This window comes from Diabrotica virgifera, chromosome 8, assembly GCF_917563875.1.
Source record: "Diabrotica virgifera virgifera chromosome 8, PGI_DIABVI_V3a".
Lineage (NCBI taxonomy): Eukaryota > Metazoa > Arthropoda > Insecta > Coleoptera > Chrysomelidae > Diabrotica > Diabrotica virgifera.
In genome coordinates, this window is record NC_065450.1 from 12,881,647 (window position 1) to 12,901,442 (window position 19,796).

Consider the following 19,796-nt stretch of genomic DNA (forward strand, 5'->3'; position numbering starts at 1 on the left):
TCGAATTTTAAGCATGAGAGGAAGGTCAAAATAAGCACTTAAATCTGTAAAACAAACAAAATATTTCTGAAATAAACAAGACTCGGGAAAACAATTATTATAACATGTAATAATTAAACATTAGTAACACAGATAATTGCATAGCTAATACCTGTATAAAAAATCCTGTCTCTCAACATAAAAACAATTAAGTACAATACGTTCTTAAATTTTTTCCTAATTTATGTACTCTATTATGTATACAGAGTGGACAAAAATCTGAAACCACCAATTAATTCTTAAATGAATAGTCCGAATTAGACGAAAACTGGGATTGCAACGTTGCCATATTTACCATTTTTCTGATATTATTAGATACGTTACTTTATGAATAAAACAACATTTGTACGGTACCCCGTCAAAATAGCCCCGTCGAAAAAGCTCCGATAAAATAGCCCCGACATAATATCCCGCACACAAAACAGCTCCGACAAAATAGCCTGCAGACAAAATACCTACGAAACAATAGCTCGCCCACAAAATAGCCCCGACAAAATAGTCCCGACAAAAAAGCTCCCTTCAGAATTCATCATGAAATAATCCCTTAAAAATATATTTTTTCGGAAATGGTAATTATCCTCTATTCAGATGTTTATCTTAACCATATTAAATAAAAATGGGCTTTTCAGAGAAGTAGAACCCTGTGTCTTCTGTTAGCAAAAACCAGGAGCAAAAAATTCCTGTTTTTTTTCTCTTGATTTACTATGGAATCACTAACAAGAGAATTTTACTGTCACCATTGCGTGTGGTTGTCTTTTTAAAGACGGATCACATGCTATGATTTTTGTGACGGATATTCTTAATTTAAAGTTGATTTCATATAATCGAATGAACTATCTTTCAATAAAGTTGTCCCAGGAACGCAACTCATAAATATTGGCAATATCATTTTAAAGTTTTCTACTTTAAAATGTATAATATATCTCTGAATTGCCCATATAAATGAGTCAGATTAAATTAACTTAATAGAATTTTTTACTAAGCAACAACATTTTTGTTTAATTTGTCAATATTTTGTATTTTGACAACGACGTCCGAAGTGGAAGTTGAAATGTTAATAAAATAATTTTTTAAAGTTAAATTGTGGCTTATTTCCCAATTAGAATAGTGATTTAAAATAAATGGTACTCCGTTAAAAGGTAAAATTTTATTGGGGCTGTTTTCGTTGGGGTTGTTTTAGTCGGGGCTGTCTTGACCGGGGCTATTTTGTGTGCGATCTATTTTGTCAGGGCTATTTTGTTTACGGGCTGTTTTGTCGAGGCTATTTTGACGGGGCTTTTTTGACTGGGCTGTTTTGACCGGGCCATTTTGACGGGTCAGGCCCTTTGTACGTGTACCTTTTTTGAAATCTCCACTTCAATACTAGTTCAACCGTATAAAACTTTCGATTTTATGCAGCCAGGCACATTTTATAAAAATAAAACAAAATCCTAAAAATCCAATAAATTTTTTGAAAAGTCTATGTACACAATAAATCTTTTGATTCAAACTATGTACAACTAAAGGCTATATCGAGATCATCATCATCATCATGGCATCCACACTCCTAGCGGAGAGATTGCCAGCCTCTTTGGGCTCTTCCGATTCGTTTGTCGCGGTGAATCAATCCGCATTAACATTTTGGTTTTACATTTGTTTGTGTGACTTGGCATCTTCAACAATTTTTCTCCATTCGTTCCTGTTTTTGCTTATGGTTGCCCATTCTCTGACTCCCATCTTCTTAAGGTCCTCGACTATCTGGTTCTGCCATCTAGTTTTGGGTATTCCTCGTGGTCTACCTGATACAGGTCTCCATTTGGAAATTTTCTTGATGATGGTTTCTGGATTTCTCATTTCTATATGTCCCATCCATCTGAGTCTCTGTGCCTTGATAAATCTAATGATGTCTTCTCCTTTCAGAAGTCCTCTTACTTCGTGGTTCATTAGTTTTCTAAATTCATTATTACCTAAATCTATTGGGCCTGCTATCCTCCGAATTATGTTCCTCTATAGGATCCTCAATCATTCTTCCTCTTTCTGGGTCAGACACATTACCTCAGCACCATATGTGATTACTACTCTAATTGCTGCTTTGTAAATCTTCAGTTTAGTATTCTGTGTAAGCTTCTTATCTTTTAGGAAATTATTGTATTTCCAGTAGGCTCTGTTTCCTGCCTGGATTCTTTCACTGATTACGATGCTTCTATCATTAGTTCCATTAACTGAGACTCCAAGGTATTTGAAGTGTTCTACCTTTTCAAACTTATATTCACCAATATTTAAACTTGTCACATTATCTGGATTTTTTCTTGAGCATATTAGGTATTTTGTTTTGTTTTGATTTATTTCTAAACCCCTTTTGGGTGCTTCCTTGCATAACTTCGTAAATTCTTCCTTTAAACTGTTCAGGTTTCTGCTATATAATGCTATGTCGTCAGCATACGCCACAAGTTGCGACATCGATGTTATAATAATTGTACCTTTTATTTCAGTAGCTCTTATTGTTCGTTCTATTGCGACATTGAATAATGACGTTGATAGAGAGTCACCTTGTCGTACTCCACTTGCTATAGCGGGATAAAATGGTAAAATCTGCACTCGGCTGGATTCTTACTTGGGATAAAGCAATCGAAAGTACATACAAGGTGGGGCATTAGTGTGACAAAGCCCAATTACTCATTTGTCCTAAGGGATACGAAAAAAAGTTATTTAAGTAAAAGTTGGGGCACCTATAGTACCATAATTTAAAAATATTTTCAAATATACAGGGGCGTGCGTATTGACAAGATGACACAAAATTATGTTTTTTTAAATGGAACACCCTGTATATTTTTACATTTTTGGATTCTCCTCAATGTTTTCTTTCTTAAAATTAATGGTTTTGTAATATTATACGAGGTAGTTTAAAAGTTAATTACGATTTTTTGTTAATTTCGTAGCAATATCTACACCCTGTAGAATTGGAGTAATTTGATATCAAATTTTTATTTTATGTTCAAACAATTTTTAATATAGTCTACTATTGTTAAACATTAACAGTGTAGCGAAATGTTAAATTTTAGTATACAGGGTTGGTCGAAACTCGGAATGAGTATTTTCTTAGTTTTCTTAAATGGTACACCCTGTATTTTAGTATTGTAATGAAATGATAATTTATGGTACTTTTTTATTTCTTAAGCATTCCCTATACCTAAGTGCTTTAATTTGTAAGTTATTCGTGATTCGTTAAGCCAAACATTAATTGCAAGAAAAATTACGTGAAATTTTATTAGGTGGCCGTGAAAATATTCCATTAAAAATAATTTTTCGAAAAAAATACATCATAATCTAGCCTGATCCCTAATTTATTAATATTGGATGAAATATTCAAATAAATTCGTAGTTAAGATTGTTGGTGCGCAAAATATTAATAAAAACATACAATATTCTACCTAGTCGGCTATGACACTAAATTTATCCACTTATGACACTTTCCTAAAAAATTTGACATTATACTATTTTTACAGTTCCAGTTGCTTTGTTACCATTACTACATAATATGAATAATTATTCTAATGAGGAACTGATAAGATTTTTGTGCTAATGGAGTATAACACAAATGTGCTACTAGCAATAAGAATTTTTCATCAGAAATTACCTGATAGACGACAACTAAGACGAGAAACGTTTAAAAATATACTATAACGGTTTCAACGGGCTGGACACTTAGATCATGATAAATCTGATCGAACAAAAACTATTGTAAGTGAAGAAAACAGGAATTAAATGTAATCCTTAGTGTCACTGAGGATCTGCAAATTAGTACAACCGTTCTTACAATCTAAGTATCTAGTCTGTTGAAACCGTTTTAGTACACTATCAAAAGTTTCTCTTTTTGATTGTCGTCTATCAGGGAATTGCTGATGATAATTTTTTATTGCAAGTAGCTCATTTTTGTTGTACTCTCCTAGCACAAAGCCATTTTATTCAGTTCCTCATTAGAAAAATTAATATTAGTAATGGTAACAAGTCAAATGGAATTATATAAATAGTATAATGTCAAATTTTTAACAAATTTTGTGTCATAGCTAACTAGGGAGAATTTTATATGTCTGATTAATATTTTAAGCACCAACAACCTTAACTACGAATGTATTTGGATATCTCATCCAATATTAATAAATTAAGGATCAGGCTAGATTATTATGTATTTTTTTTTCGAAATATTCAGCAAGAATACTTATTTCTGAAATCACACATGCGCTGAAAGAAATGAAATCAGGTAAAGCACCTGGCTTTGATGGTATCCATCCAGAGTTCTTGATACACAGTGGTGCATACACGAAACAGTGGCTTGCAATGTTCTTTACTGATATACTTCAGTCAGGTAACATTCCTTTCTCACTTAAGCGAACAAAGATAATTGCAATTCCGAAACCGGGCAAATCAAACGATAAGCCAGAAAACTACCGCCCCATAGCTCTACTCAGCATGGTATATAAACTATTAGAAAAGCTTCTCCTCAACAGAATTAGTCACAGGATACTAGAAAATGTCCCCATTGAACAAGCTGGCTTCCGCCCTCATCGAAGCTGTACGGACCAAGTGCTGTCATTAACAACTTTTATAGAAGCTAGTTTTCAAAAGAAACAAAAGACAGCAACAGTATTTATAGATCTAACAGCAGCATATGATACTGTTTGGAGACAGGGATTAATATATAAACTGGCCCGCATTATCCCCTGCAGAAAGATAATTAACCTCATTGACAACATGCTGACCAACAGAGCCTTCCAGGTTATAATGGGAAAGGAGACGAGTAGACAGATGAAACTTAACAATGGTCTTCCACAGGGTTCTGTCCTTGCCCCTTTACTTTTCAGCCTCTATATTGCTGACATGCCTGAAACCGAATCTCGGAAGTTTGGATATGCTGACGACTGGACCCTTGCAACAAGCCACCAATCTTTAGAAACTACAGAAATCACTCTCACGAATGACTTATCTATCCTCAGCGAATACCTTAAGAAATGGAGACTACAGCCAAGTACTACAAAAACTGAAGTATCAGCTTTTCATCTAAACAACAAGTTGGCAAACAGAGAATTGCGAGTGTATTTTAATAACCAGCTGTTAAAACACAATAAATACCCGAAATACCTTAGGGTTACTCTAGATAGAACGCTCACATTCAGAGAACACCTGACGAAAACAGCAGCAAAATTGAAAACACGCAACAATATAATACAGAAACTCTGCGGAACTACATGGGGGTCCAGAGCATCAACATTAAGATCCTCTGCTCTTGGCCTGATATATCCGGTGGCAGAATACTGTGCTCCAGTGTGGCTAAATACCAGGCATACCCACCTGGTCTACACCCAACTAAACCGTACTATGCGTATGATAACAGGCACAATTAAGCCCACCCCTACAATGTGGCTACCTACCCTTAGTAATATAGCACCACCCAACCTACGCCGCGAACATGCATTGGTTAAAGAATATAACAAAATAATGGACAGTCGCCAGCTTCTAGTCCACAACGACATCCCCGATATTCTTGGAAACCGTCTCCGATCCAGGTTACCCCCTCTAAAATCTGCTCAAGCGCTGCAGCAATCCAACTTTGACTTAAATACCCGATGGAGAGAAGATTGGGAAAGTAGGACAGATCCACATTACCATAGTTTACCGGACATCATAGGGAAACCTGGCGAATTTGAACGTCCCCGTAAGATTTGGGCAGCCCTTAATCGAATTCGAACAAACTGTGGAAGATGCGCCGACTCCCTCCACAGATGGGGTAAACTCCCCTCGCCTTCTTGTGACTGCGGCGCTGCAAGACAGACGATCAGTCACATTGTTCAGGACTGCCCACGCAGAGCATACACAGACGACCCTATAGACTTTGTAATGGCAACCGAAGGGCCAATCGAATATATAAAAAAATTGGACATCTGTTTGTGATCCATTGTATAATGCATAAATCTAAATATGTTCTGTGATATACTTAAGCCATACGCTAAATAAAAAATTTTTCGAAAAATTATTTTTGATTGGATATTTTCACGGCCACCTAATAAAATTTCACGTAATTTTTCTTGCAATTAATGTTTGGCTTAAAGAATCACGAATAATTTACAAATTAAAGCACTTAGGTATAGGGAATGCTTAAGAAATAAAAAGGTACCATAAAATATCATTTCATTACAATACTAAAATACAGGGTGTTCCATTTAAGAAAACTCAGAGAATACTCATTCCGAGTTTCGACAGACCCTGTATACTAAAATTAAACATTTCGTTATACTGTTTATGATTAACAGAAGTAGACGATATTAAAAAAATCGTTTGAATGTAAATAGAAAATTTGATGTCACATCACTACAATTCTACAGGGTGTAGATTTTGCTACGAAATTAACAAAAAAACGTAATTAACTTTTATACTACCTCGTATAATATTGCAATATCATATATTTTAAGAAAGAACACATTGAGGAGAATCCAAAAATATAAAAATATACATAGTGTTTCATTAAAAAAAAAAACATGTTTGTGTCACCCTGTCAATACGCACGCCCCTGTATATTTGAAAATATTTTTAAATTATGGTACTATGTGTGCCCCCAACTTTTATCTAAATAACTTTTTTTCGTATCTCTAACGACAAACGAGTAATTGGACTTTGTCACACTAATGCCCCACCCTGTATCTAAAAACCCCCCTAACCAAATTTTTTGCTACCTACGTTACTCCAGGTGTCCTTTACCGAAAAAAATGTGTTTTTTTTTTTCGAAAAAAACATTTTTCGAGCAATTCTTTGCTTTAAAAACTGTGAAAAAAATTGTGAATATACACTGCTATGTCCAAAAATATACTGATTTTTTTAAAAATTTTTGGATCAAAATTGAGCTCAGCAAAAATTTTTAAATATTTCAAAATTTTTTTAGGTTATGTAGATAATTTTTGGCTAGCTGCGAAATATTTATTTTTAGTGTATGTTTTTTCACTCTTTTGAATGGCGGGAATATATTTGCCATTTTCTCGCCGGAAATTCCTCAAAATTTGAAAAAACCCATTTTTTAGTGTCCCCCTCATATTTTTAGCGTTTACTGAGCGATCCTGTGCTTTAAACAATCTGAAAAAAGTTATGAACATATATTGTTATGGCCAAAAGCATCCTGATTTTTTCAGATTTTTTGGATTAAAATTAAACCCAGGAAAAATTTTTGTTAGTTATGTAATTAATTTTTGTCAAACTTCGAAATAATTATATTTTCGTAAATTTTGTTTCGTTCTTTGGAATGACGCGGTTAGATTTGCTATTTTCTCACCGGAATTTCCCTACAAGTCTAAAAATAAAAATAGAAAACCGTTTTGATGTCTCATCCTCCCCACATTTTTAGCACATAAACTGTATGTCAATAAATAACAATTTTTGATATTTGGTTTGTTATTTCTAATGATATGATCAGGTTTGCTATTTTCAGACCAAAACATGCTCAAAATGCAACAAACGCTCTTTCTTGATATTTGTCACGCCTTAATTAAATTAATACGTGACAAATAACGATTTTTGCTCCCCCTTTATTCGAGTTGTGATTATCATTTAAATATTATAATTTATGGATTAAATTAATAGATATATATTTAGTTTCATATTGAACCTTTTTCTTATTTTTTTTTATAATAATGAAATATAAAATTACACAATTACAACATAATATATGTTCTAATTTACATTAAAATATTAGTTGGAGTCTTTGTCACTATCTTCTTTTATTACGGGATCAGTAACTGATATGATAAACAAGTCTGAAAGCATTTTTGCTGGTCTAATAATTTTCGACTTATATCTAGCATTGCTAATAAGATAATAAATAATTGCTGCAATGTGAGAACAGGACCCTACAGTCCTTAATCCGTTGGCACAGTCACAAGCATGGCGCAAAATGCCTCCGTACCTAATTGAATTAGGTTGGTATTGGACATAACATTTGTAGGTTTTACTATTTATGTGCCTTGACCTAATTAAAGCTTTATTGATATTAGGTTTGATCCTGATATACTCCAAATTGATATTTGTTACATATTTAATGATATTGTCATCAAGCAGCTCGGCTAAGTAGCAAATGGCTTGACCTAACTGGTAGGTCCCCGAAAAAAATACTTTTAGATCCCTTTCATTCATCTCTGGAAAATCTGCAATATCTTGATCAGTTAGTTTTACCGCAGTAGTGGGCCGCCTGGACCATGTCTTTGCCTCAACCTGTAAGGCTAATGTATTTTCCTTTGATTTCCGGTATAACATTCTTCGAATTATTATCTCCTGCAATCCATCATCATATTTATCACTATAAGCATTTGCCAAAAGTGTTATTGAGGAAACATGTAATCTTAGCACGTGAAACAGCTTTTGATGTAAAATTATTGTCCAATTGCTGGTGAAGTAACTTGTATTTTTTGATAAGGATGCCATGGATTGCCTCTAAAACCCATGTCAGTTTTGAGATGAAGCGAGATTCATTTGCTTCAATCGCACTTAAATTAGACCTTTTTCCTTCTAACGCAGGCATAAGAACCTTGAATTCTTGACTTTCTAAGTAGGGTATCACATCCCTAAAATCTCTATACACGATGCAAACACCACCTTCCTTCATGATACCAGTGATGATTCAGTTCTTATACCAACTGTATTATCCATTACTTTATTCATAATAACTGCTTCGTTTTTGGTAATTATGTTTACATTTTTGACGACGTAAATATATCCAATCAAAAATCAAAGCAAGTTCATGATTGGAAAGTTTTTTTACATAAACTGAAGTGTGGTTGATTATTAAATCACTCATTTAATAAATAGCATTCTATAATGCTATTTAAATGCTTAAAATAATTTTATTTCATCTGTTTTCCGATTAAAAAATGAAACAAAAGTTTCAGATTTTTGTGAATGGGTTACTCATTTGAAAAAAATGTTATGTGTTTGACGAAACTATTTTGGAGTAAAAAGTATTAAAATAGTCACGTATAAATTAGATTATGTGCTTAAAATATGGGAGAAAATATCAAAAAAGAGCTTTTGTTGTATTTTGAGCATGTTTTGGTTTGAAAATGGCAAACCTTATCATGTCAGAAGAAATAACAAACAAAATATCAAAAATCGTTATTTATTGATATTAGTGATGAGCGAGACTGGTCTTGGTCTTGCGGTCTTGGTCTTGGTCTTGCAGCAAGACCAAGACCAAGACCAAGACTGCCTTTTGGTTTGCAAGACCAAGACCAAGACCAGGTATGCAAGAACAAGACCAAGACCAAGACCGAACCTTGCAAGACTATGCAAGACCAAGACCAACCTGCAAGACTCTGGCACTTTTTTGCGAAATTGGTTTTTTATTATTTAACTTTATTTTTTTAGTTCAATAATATATACTGGCATTGTAATAAACCTTAAAAAATATCGAATTTTTAAAATACATAATATTTTGAGCTAAAAATCAACAATTTTGATATATACTTTGATCGGTAGTAAAACAGATTAAGGGAAATTGGTTTAAAATTCCTTTTCTAACTTTTCTAGAGTTATCTTATAATTTTACAACAGTAAGTACAGGGTATTTAACGTAAGCATGCCATCGGCCACTCAAATTTAACAAAAAAAGCAATCGAACGTCAAAAAAAAGGGGGAGCACAATCGAATTTAAAAAAAAATGCTTCGTATTAGACTGTCGTATAAGAACACATTTTATGAAAAAAATACTGATGACGTCGTTTCTGTAGTACCCAAAAATGACATTTAAAAAACCGTATATGTAGAAACAAAAATAAAATTATTCCTCTGACAGTTCAACAGTTTCCAGTATAATAGATTTTCCGCCATATTTGTTTCTAATTGGAACTTAAAAGCTAAAAATAATGAAATTTTTTGAGTGATACTGGATTCTTCGAAAAATTATTTTCTTTAATTTTTCTATTCAGTTATTCTCTATTATGAACAGTTTTCCGAGATATAGAGCTTTGTCACACTATACAGCCACCATGTGTATGCAGAATGTTTACTAAGTATGTGTACAAACTTTATAGGTTAAACGTTCATATGAACTGAAAATAATGTTTTTTTTTTAATGAGAAATCAGTGTTCACGTTCGATACATCATTTCAATAAGAATTTTACATCTGGTTAAAATTGAAGGTTTTTTAAATTTTTTCTCCACATAAAAAACACAGTTTTGCTTTTGCCGTTTTATATAAGTATGTATAATTATATAAAGCGCGTATTTCCTCCAAATAAAATAAAATGTAACTAATAACTTTTTCCGTTTTCTTCTTTTTTTTTCACTTTTTTTTTTCTTTTATATCATAATATGCTATTGAATATATAAAAAGAAGGTTGTGCCTCAATTCAACTTAAAATTGAAATTTGAAAATAAACCTTTGTATTTAAAACATACTTTTTAATGGAATAATTAGCTAAATGTACTTATAATGTTAAAATTGGTATCCGTTTGAAACTACATTCTACATTCTTTTAAAATTTTAAAGCAGAAAATATAGTTTCATTCTTCACACCTTTATTTATTTCAATGTACATTTTATTCGAAATTGTTTGGTTCAAATTATTACTACCAAAAAAGCAAGACCAGCAAGACTCTTGCAGCAAGACCAAGACCAAGAACAAGACCGGCTAGTGCAAGACCCAGACCAAGACCAAGACTGCCTTTTAGCTGCAAGACCAAGACCAAGACCAAGCTTGCAAGAACAAGACCAAGACCAAGACTAGCCTGGTCTTGGTATTATTCTTGTTTTGCTCATCACTAATTGATATGCAGTCTATGTGCTAAAAATATGGGGAGGGGAGACATCAAAACAGTTTTTTTATTTTTTAGAATTGTAGGGAAGTTTCGGAGAGAAAATAGCAAATCTAACCGGCTCATTCAAAAGAACGAAAAAAAATTTACGAAAATATAATTATTCGAAGTTTGCAAAAAATTACTTATATACCTAACCTAAATTTTTTTGCAAAATTCTTAAATTTTTCATGGGCTCAATTTTAATCCAAAAAAATCTGAAAAATTCAGGATGCTTTTGACATAACAATATATGTGTTCATAATTTTTTTCAGATTTTTTAAAGCAAAGAATCGCTCAGTAAACGCTAAAAATATGAGGGGGAACACTAAAAAATGGGTTTTTTCGAATTTTGAGGGATTGCCGGCGAGAAAATAGCAAATATATCCCCGCCATTCAAAATAGTGAAAAAAATACACTAAAAATAATTATTTCGCAGCTAGCCAAAAATTATCTACATAACCTAAAAAAATTTTGAAAAATTCAAAAAATTTTCCTGAGCTCAATTTCGATCCAGAAAATTTGAAAAAATCAGTATATTTTTGGGCATAACGATGTAGATTCACAAATTTTTTCACGGTTTTAAAAGCAATGAATTGCTCAAAAAAATTTTTTTTCGAAAGAACACATTTTTTGCTATAGGGGACACCTGGGGCCACGGAGGGAGCTAAAAATTTGGTTAGGGAGGTTTTTAGGTATGTACTTTTAATTGCCTGATCCCAAGTAAGAATCCAGCCGAGTGAAGATTTTACCTTTTTATCCCACTATAGCCTTTGAACATAAATAATTAAAAGTTTACTACATTTCGTAATTCATATTTACGTAATCAAGTGTTCAAAATGTCGTCCATTGTTAATTTGACAATATCCTATACCATGGTAGAATGCGTCTATCACATTTCTCCCTGTTTCTCTAGAAATGAATATGGTTTCATCGATTTTTTGCCTTAGCTCTTCAACACTTCTTGCTGGTTTAGTTTTATAAATTTAATTTTTTATATATCATCTTTAAGACAAAAATCTTTTAGATTCAAATCAGGTGAACGAGGAGACCATGTAATTCTACCTAATAATCTAAGTATCGCCTAACATGTACACCATACTCAGCACGTGGATTCTGGCAAGGGCCGTGCCGTGCTATGATGCGGTGAGGCAGTCGCATCAGGCGGCATCACAAGGGGGCGGCATAATCAGAAAAATCAAAATACAAATTGAACCACTCAATAATCAACAAAATGTATAGGACCAAGTGTCAGCCGAAAGTATAAATATTATATACATATAACGCTTATCTTTTTCTATAAGTTCTTTGTTATTCCGACATTGAGATTTATGGATTTATGTTTTTACAGCAATGTTTTGTCTACGACCAAATGAAAATTACTGCAGAAAATCTTGATATAAGTTGATATCTTAAGAGGAAACAGTAGCGATCAACAGGTAGCGAAAACGCGTTCCAAGATTGCGGCTGTAATTTTGAATATTTTTTCGAGATATTTGGCACACGTATTCGTAATATAATAAAGAATGGCGGTACAGAGCCCAATTTGAAAAATATATTAATATGTGGAAATTACTCTCTAATTAAATACAATTTTAAAAAACGAGCCTGTACCGCCATTAAGAAGAACAAAAAAATACACTTTCTTCAAATAAACTTTTTTATCCGATGCCTAGATTTTGTGTCATTTTGGAACTACTAAAATTTTTTATTTCATTAGTAGTTCCAAAACGACACAAAATCTAGGCATCGGATGAAAAAGTTTATTTGAAGAAAGTGTATTTTTTGTTCTTCTTAATAGCGGTACAGGCTCGTTTTTTAATATTGTATTTAATTACGGAGTAATTTCCACATATTAATATATTTTTCAAATTGGGCTCTGTACTGCCATTCTTTATTATATTACGAATACGTGTGCCAAATATCTCGAAAAAATATTCAAAATTAATATAAGTTAATAAGTTAAATTATAAGTTAAATTAATATAAGTTATATAAGTTTCCTCTTAATATAAGTTGATTTCAAAAAGTCTGTGGATGAGCTCTTAACAGTGGAAGATTAATTTAAATTATATTTTTTTATCTATATTTTAGGCATTGTCATTAATGCTTGATTGATCGATTTTGGCTTCTAGTAATTCTAAAAAAATAAAATTTTTTTATGATAATTTTAAATTGAGGGAAATAGATGATAAAACAGTAGAAAAATATTGTATGAATCTTCAGTCAATACTTTCAATAGAAAAAGATATAAAGAATCGGATATAGAGGCTATATACAGAGAGAGTCTGTAAAGTGGAATAAATTCAATATCTCAAATACTAATTGTTTTTTTGGAAAATGCTCAGACCCGTCGATTAGTATTTTAAATTGTCCTTTTTGACATTCAATAATAATGTATACAGGGTGTCCCAATTTAGAGATATGACGTCATCGTCGATTTTCTTAAATGGCAACACTGTCATTTTGATAGCTAATTTGATAGGGTTTGTAAAGTTATACATAACTGCAAAATATCAAATTTTTATTCTCTACCATTAACAAGATAATAGAAAATAACAAAGTTATATCTGTAATTTGGAATATATTCAATAATTAAAATACTATCTGTTTTTTTGAAAAATTCTCAGACCCGTCGATTAGTATATCAAATTGTCCTTTTTGACATATAATAATAATGTATACAGGGTGTCCCAATTTAGAGATATGACGTCATCGTTGATTTTCTTAAATGGCAACACTGTCATTTTGATACCTATTTTGATAGGGTGTGTAAAGTTATACACAACTGCAAAATTTCAAATTTGTATTCTCTGCCATTTAGATGAAAATAAAAAATAACAAATTTATGAAAAAGAAGTAATCAACTAATAATTGAATTTAATTATTTCAATAAATTAAGCAAAAACTCATAATGTTGCCCTCAATTATTGTCAAATTGTCAATGGGCAACGTTATGAGCAGTTTCTTAATTGAAATAAATAAATTCAATTATTATTTGATTACTTTTTGTTCTTCATAACTTTGTTATTTTTTATTATCTTGTAAATGGTAGGGAATAAAAATTTGAAATTTTTCAGATATGTATAACTTTACACCGCTATCAAAATAGCTATCAAAATGATAGTGTTGCCATTTAAGAAAATCAACGATGACGTCATATCTCTAAATTGGGACACCCTGTATACATTATTATTATATGTCAAAAATGACAATTTGATATACTAATCGACGGGTCTGAGCATTTTTCAAAAAAACAGTTAGTATTTTAATTATTGAATATATTCCAAATTACAGATATAACTTTGTTATTTTCTCTTATCTTGTAAATGGTAGAGAATAAAAATTTGATATTTTGCAGTTATGTATAACTTTACAAACCCTATCAAATTAGCTATCAAAATGACAGTGTTTCCATTTAAGAAAATCGACGATGACGTCATATCTCTAAATTGGGACACCCTGTATACATTTTTATTGAATGTCAAAAAGGACAATTTGAAATACTAATCGACGGGTCTGAGCATTTTCCAAAAAAACAATTAGTATTTGAGATATTGAATTTATTCCACTTTACAGACTCTCTCTGTATAGGAAGATATATCTTCTAGAAGAATTTCGTGATATATCCCAAATGATACTAAACCTCCACGAAATTTTTAGGGGTTTTGAACTATTTGTGCCAAAATAACCTAATTTCTTTATACCTAAATGTAGTTGTATCACCAATAATTTTATTAACACTTCCTGTCTCGGTAGCTAGCGAGGAAAGAAGTTTTTCAAAATTAAAAATTATTAAAAACTATTTACGAAGCTCCATAAGACAAACAAAACTTAAAAAAGATAGCACTCATTTCAATAGAGTCTACTCACTAGCTGATACTTTAGACTACACCAATCTGATTGACGAATTTGGCAAAATTAAAGTCAGAAGAGTAAAATTGTAATTTTTGTAAATGTTATTTAATGTTAATACATAATTTCATTTAATTTAAAGTATGCATTGTTTAAAAAAAAAGTAAGTTTTCGTTCATTTTGGGTAGTTTCATTTAGTAAAAATAAAAGTTAAGTTTCAATAATATTTAATGGCGTAGTCGCAACGTTTCGGCCCCAATGATTTTTAAATGCATTCATTTTTTTTTAATCCTGATAAAACTAATAAATATTTTTGAAAAATTTAAACGCTGAATGAAAAATTACATTGTTACCGAGGGCCGAAAATCCCTTAGAATAAACAAATAGTTTCTTTTGAATGAGATTTGAAAATAAAAATCACACTAAATTTTCTCTTTTTTTTTCATCACTGTAACTTATTAAAATAAACATTATAGATGTTTTCAGGAACTTTCAGCCCTCGGTAATAACGCAATCTTTCATTATGTTTAAATTTATCAAAAATATTTATTAGTTTTCTCATGACTAAAAAAAATTAAGATATTGAAAAAACACTGGAGCCGAAATTTTGCGCCTACCCTCTTAAGGGGCGGCATTCCGAAGACTTGCATCATATTGAAAAGATGTACCACACGGCTCTGATTCTGGCTGAAACCATATCTCATAAACATATCTGCCCTCAAAGCTTGGTTTTCAGGGCAGGTACAATTTCATTTTTAGGTAACATTACATACTTATCGCTTGTTAAATTTCCTTCTATATAAAATGAATCAATTAACTGAGTACCCACTATACCCGACCAAACATCTGTGGTCTTTGAGTATGGTTTTCGCGTACCCAGTGTGCATATACCTCACTCCAATAATACCTTACGTTTTGGTGATTGACGTTTCCATACATTTTAAATATAGGTAAGTGCACCAGTAATGGACATACCGCTAGTAATGGTCACCTTAAGCCAATTAACGTCATTATATTCATTTCTTATTACATTTTACCGCACATTTTTACATTACCCTGTTGATTATACTATCCATAATACAAGGACGAACTCTGCGCCATCTGACAATGGTTTTTGACTAACTGTTATGCGTAAAACTTTGGCGCGCCAAAAATCAGTTTGTTTTGATCTATCAGACAAGTTGTGTAGTCGTTGGGTTGAAATTAGTGCCGTGAACGTATTATTGAAATTTATATATTTATTTTGTGTTGTTACAAATTTAAAGGGTAAGTACTTTGTATTTTTTATTCATATTTACTAAAAATATTATTATGAAAGTTTTTGATCATGGGTGACCACTACTGAATGAAAATTCTGTTAGAAATTTAGAAATGGTCACCACGGGTGTCCATTTCTAAAATACAATGATCTATTAATGGTCACCAATATATTCGATCCATTTAGCGCTTTAAAAATGATGTGTTATTTTTTTATTTATGTTTGTTTGCTTAATACATCATTGTGGAGGTTTTTGATTATGGGTGGTCATCGTTAAAATACAATCATTTATTAATGGTCTCTTTATCCATTTCGAATTTAGAGCTTTAAAGAATTTAAAGTAACCTGTAATTTCTTATTATTATAGACATGGATACCCAGAGAGGAAAGAAAAGGCCTTTTTTAAATGGACGGAAGATAAAATGAGCCTTGCTATAGACGCAGTAAAAAATGAAGGCATGTCCAAAAAATGTGCAGCTAAAGAATTTTGTGTTCCTTGAACAACCTTAAAGCGTAGACTTGAAAACAATTGTCTTAAACGAAAAATGGGTCCTAAAACTATTCTTTCAGAAGGCGAAGAGAAATTATTAGCTAATTGGATCTTGTCTATGGGCAGAAAGGGCTTTCCTGTTAATGCGTCAAATCTACTCTCCACGGTGCATAAAATTATGAAAGAAACTGGGAGGTCGACTGTTTTTAAAGATGGGATGCCCGGGAAAACTTGGTTCGCTGCTTTTCTTCGAAGACATCCTGAGATAAAAAAACGAAGAGCATAGTCTATTACAAAATCAAGAGCTGCCGTCTCTAAAGCTGATATAGAAAAATGGTTTAATGAAATTGAAAACTATTTAAAAGAAGAAGGTATGATTGACATACTAAAATACCCAAATAGGATATACAATGCAGACGAAACCGGGTTTAGCCTTGATCCTAAATCTGGTATTGTCCTTGGGCCGGCGAAATTGGAAGAAGACTTTTATGAGAGAAAATCTAATGCAGAAAAAGAGCAAATAACTGTTATGGCCTGTTTTTCAGCCGATGGTATCACAGTTCCACCAATGGTCATATATCCGTACAAAAAAATACCAAAGGATATAGTTAATTCTGCACCACCAGAATGGGCAGTGGGACGATCAGACTCCGGATGGATGAACACGGAAGTATTTTATGAGTATATCGGCAACCATTTTTTGCCCTATCTCAAAGAAAAAAATATACCACAACCTGTTTTGTTTTTCGTAGATGGACATAGGTCCCATCTAACTAAACAAGTCAGCGAATTATGTGAAGCAAGTGGTATCATCCTGGTTGCTCTTTTCCCCAACGCCACTCATATTCTCCAACCAGCCGATGTTTCAATTTTTAAACCTTTAAAAACTGGTTGGCAGACAATAGTAAGAACATGGAAATTTGAAAACTTTCCGAAGGATGTAACAAAGTATACATTTGCAACCATTCTAACTACGGTTTTTAAAAAATATGCAACGGAAAGTACAATACGCAACGGTTTTAGAAAATGTGGACTGTTTCCTTTTGAAAAAAGCAATGTTGATTACACCAAATGTGTTTCCACTCGGCAAGTTGTAGATCCTACAAATCTATCAGATATTAAAAACACAATTATTACAAAAGGGAATATATTATCCGAACTTGAGAAAAAAATACCACCACTTGAATTGAATCATTTCAGAACAAATTTCGACAATAAAGATGACTGGAAGGGAGACTTACAATTTAAGAAACTTTATGAGGTTTGGGCAGAATTTAAAAATGAAGCTTTATTAGTAACAAATAAACATAAACATGTCACTGGGGAGGATGACTCTAACTTAATGGAAGGAAATGAAGAAATGTCAATATCGTTTTCAGTTCCAACAGCGTCAACTTCAACTCAAAACGGTAAGCAGAGAGAAGAGAGTGTAATTCTTCCAAATGAAGAACAGTCACAGAACGGGAACAGCACTATTTTACAAGATAAAAGTACTATTTCACTAAATGTTTCAGAGTCATTTCTTTCACCGGATAAATTAGAAAACGTTGCGCTGTATAAGGACAAAGAAGACCAAGGATATGTGGTTAGCACTCCTTTCAAAAAATGTCTCATTTTTCCTAAGACTCCTGAAAAAGAACCACCCAAAAGAAAACGAAAAATATTTCCAGCAGTTGTATCCACTACACTTTACAGGGCCCATTATGATAATATAACGTCTAAAAGTGGCCCTTCAAAACAATCACAAATTAAAATAAAAAAGCTGGCAGTAAAGAGAAAAGTAATAAGCGAATCTGAAACTTCTGCCGATGATGTTCCTTACTGTGATGAAGATCTAGATGCGAGTGATGTTGAAAATTATACGATCAAGAATATTCATGATGGAGATTTTGTTATTATCAAATACAATGGAAATCTTTATCCAGGTAACATTCTATAACTATAATATATTTGTTGTTTCCGTCTCCTAACAGAATTATGTTTTAATGATCAAAATTTTTCTTTGTTCTAGGAAAAGTGATAAAAGCTAACCAGGAAGGAGCAGAAGTTTCGTCAATGGAAAAAGCAGGCTATGACTGGAAATGGCCAGAAAAAGAAGATGTATTATTTTATTTTTATGAGGACATTAAAAAGATTATAAGGGAACCATTAGTTAAAGGCAAACGGGGTTATTACTCAGTACCAGAACTATCTAGTTTTCTTTAAAGTGCGTTATACAATTTTTAAGTGAAACATTTTTTTGTAGGACATCACGGGCGTAGCCAGGTTTTAGTTTCGGGAGGGGTTTAAGAAAATGAAACGACAAAAAGTACATAAAATAACCCTTATATTCATAAGAAAAATTTTATAAATCTTAATATTTAACTTTTAGGGGGGGGGTTGAAACCCGAAACCCCCCCCCGGCTACGCCCATGGGACAAAAGTTTACATTCTGCTATGTTTTTTTTTAATGGTTGTTAAAAATTTCAGCAATGTAACGCAGTGAAAAGCTTATATAAAAATATATTTGATAAAGTGTCCATTACTAAATTATCGAGAGTCCATCACTAGAGTTTTTGTGACCATTACTGGCGATTTTGGCATTTGTGTAGCAAAAAGTATTTTTTTGGAAAAACAATTTTTTTTAGTTATTTACTTGGATGTATATGATGAAAGTATATACCTTTCTTAGTATCCTAGCATAGTAAAAAAAATTGTAAGTCAAATACTTCATTAGAACGAATAAAAATAGTACAAAATTTTCTCTTGGGTGTCCATTACTAGTGCACTTACCATTACTTACCTATGGTCCCTACCATTTCCAACTACCGAATGTGAAAAATCGGTTTATTCAGATTCGATACCTTACCCTCGCACTATACGTGATACATCTTGTGGCAAATTCTCGTTATTGTAGCTTGATTAGGAGCGCGGGAAATATGCTGTTTAAACCATCGAATATGAACATTTTTTCATTTGGTTGACTGCAAACTGACGAAAATGGTTATATTCGATATTTTGTTTTGTATAAATATAACTAAAGGTATATTTGTACAACAACATATATACAACAGTAAAGTATATGAAACGCTAGAATATTTTGAATTTCCACCAAAAATAGTAAGATTGACTAAATGCATACTTAGTGACACTAAAAGTAAAGTTATGATAGAAGGACGGGTTTCGGATAGCTTTATCACCAATAGAGGCCTGCGACAAGGTGACCCGTTATCAACAGATTTCTTCAATTTAATTTTAGAGAAGATTATACGAGAATGCAATATCTATACTAAAGGCACAGTTTATCATCACAGGCATCAATGTGTAGCATACGCAGATGATATTACCTTAATAACAAGGAGACCT

At 32.3% G+C, this 19,796-nt stretch overlaps 1 protein-coding gene across 1 annotated transcript; it reads left to right on the top strand.

Annotated features, from left to right (window-relative positions):
* Positions 1-16,506: 16,506 nt before the first annotated feature.
* On the top strand, positions 16,507-18,740 carry LOC126889494 (uncharacterized). The gene is made up of 3 exons (XM_050657829.1): positions 16,507-16,646; positions 17,652-18,376; positions 18,463-18,740. Exons 1-3 carry the CDS (start codon positions 16,507-16,509, stop codon positions 18,654-18,656), a joined length of 1,059 nt encoding a protein of 352 aa, XP_050513786.1. The 3' UTR covers positions 18,657-18,740.
* The last annotated feature ends 1,056 nt before the right edge of the window (positions 18,741-19,796 follow it).

Excerpts from the sequence above, each read along its gene's own strand:
- LOC126889494 (XM_050657829.1), top strand. The coding sequence starts at position 16,507 with ATGGGTCCTAAAACTATTCTTTCAGAAGGCGAAGAGAAATTATTAGCT. Across the intron at positions 16,647-17,651 it reads ATTATGAAAGAAACTGGGAG|AACAAATTTCGACAATAAAG; the intron begins GTCGACTGTTTT and ends GAATCATTTCAG. Across the intron at positions 18,377-18,462 it reads CAATGGAAATCTTTATCCAG|GAAAAGTGATAAAAGCTAAC; the intron begins GTAACATTCTAT and ends TCTTTGTTCTAG.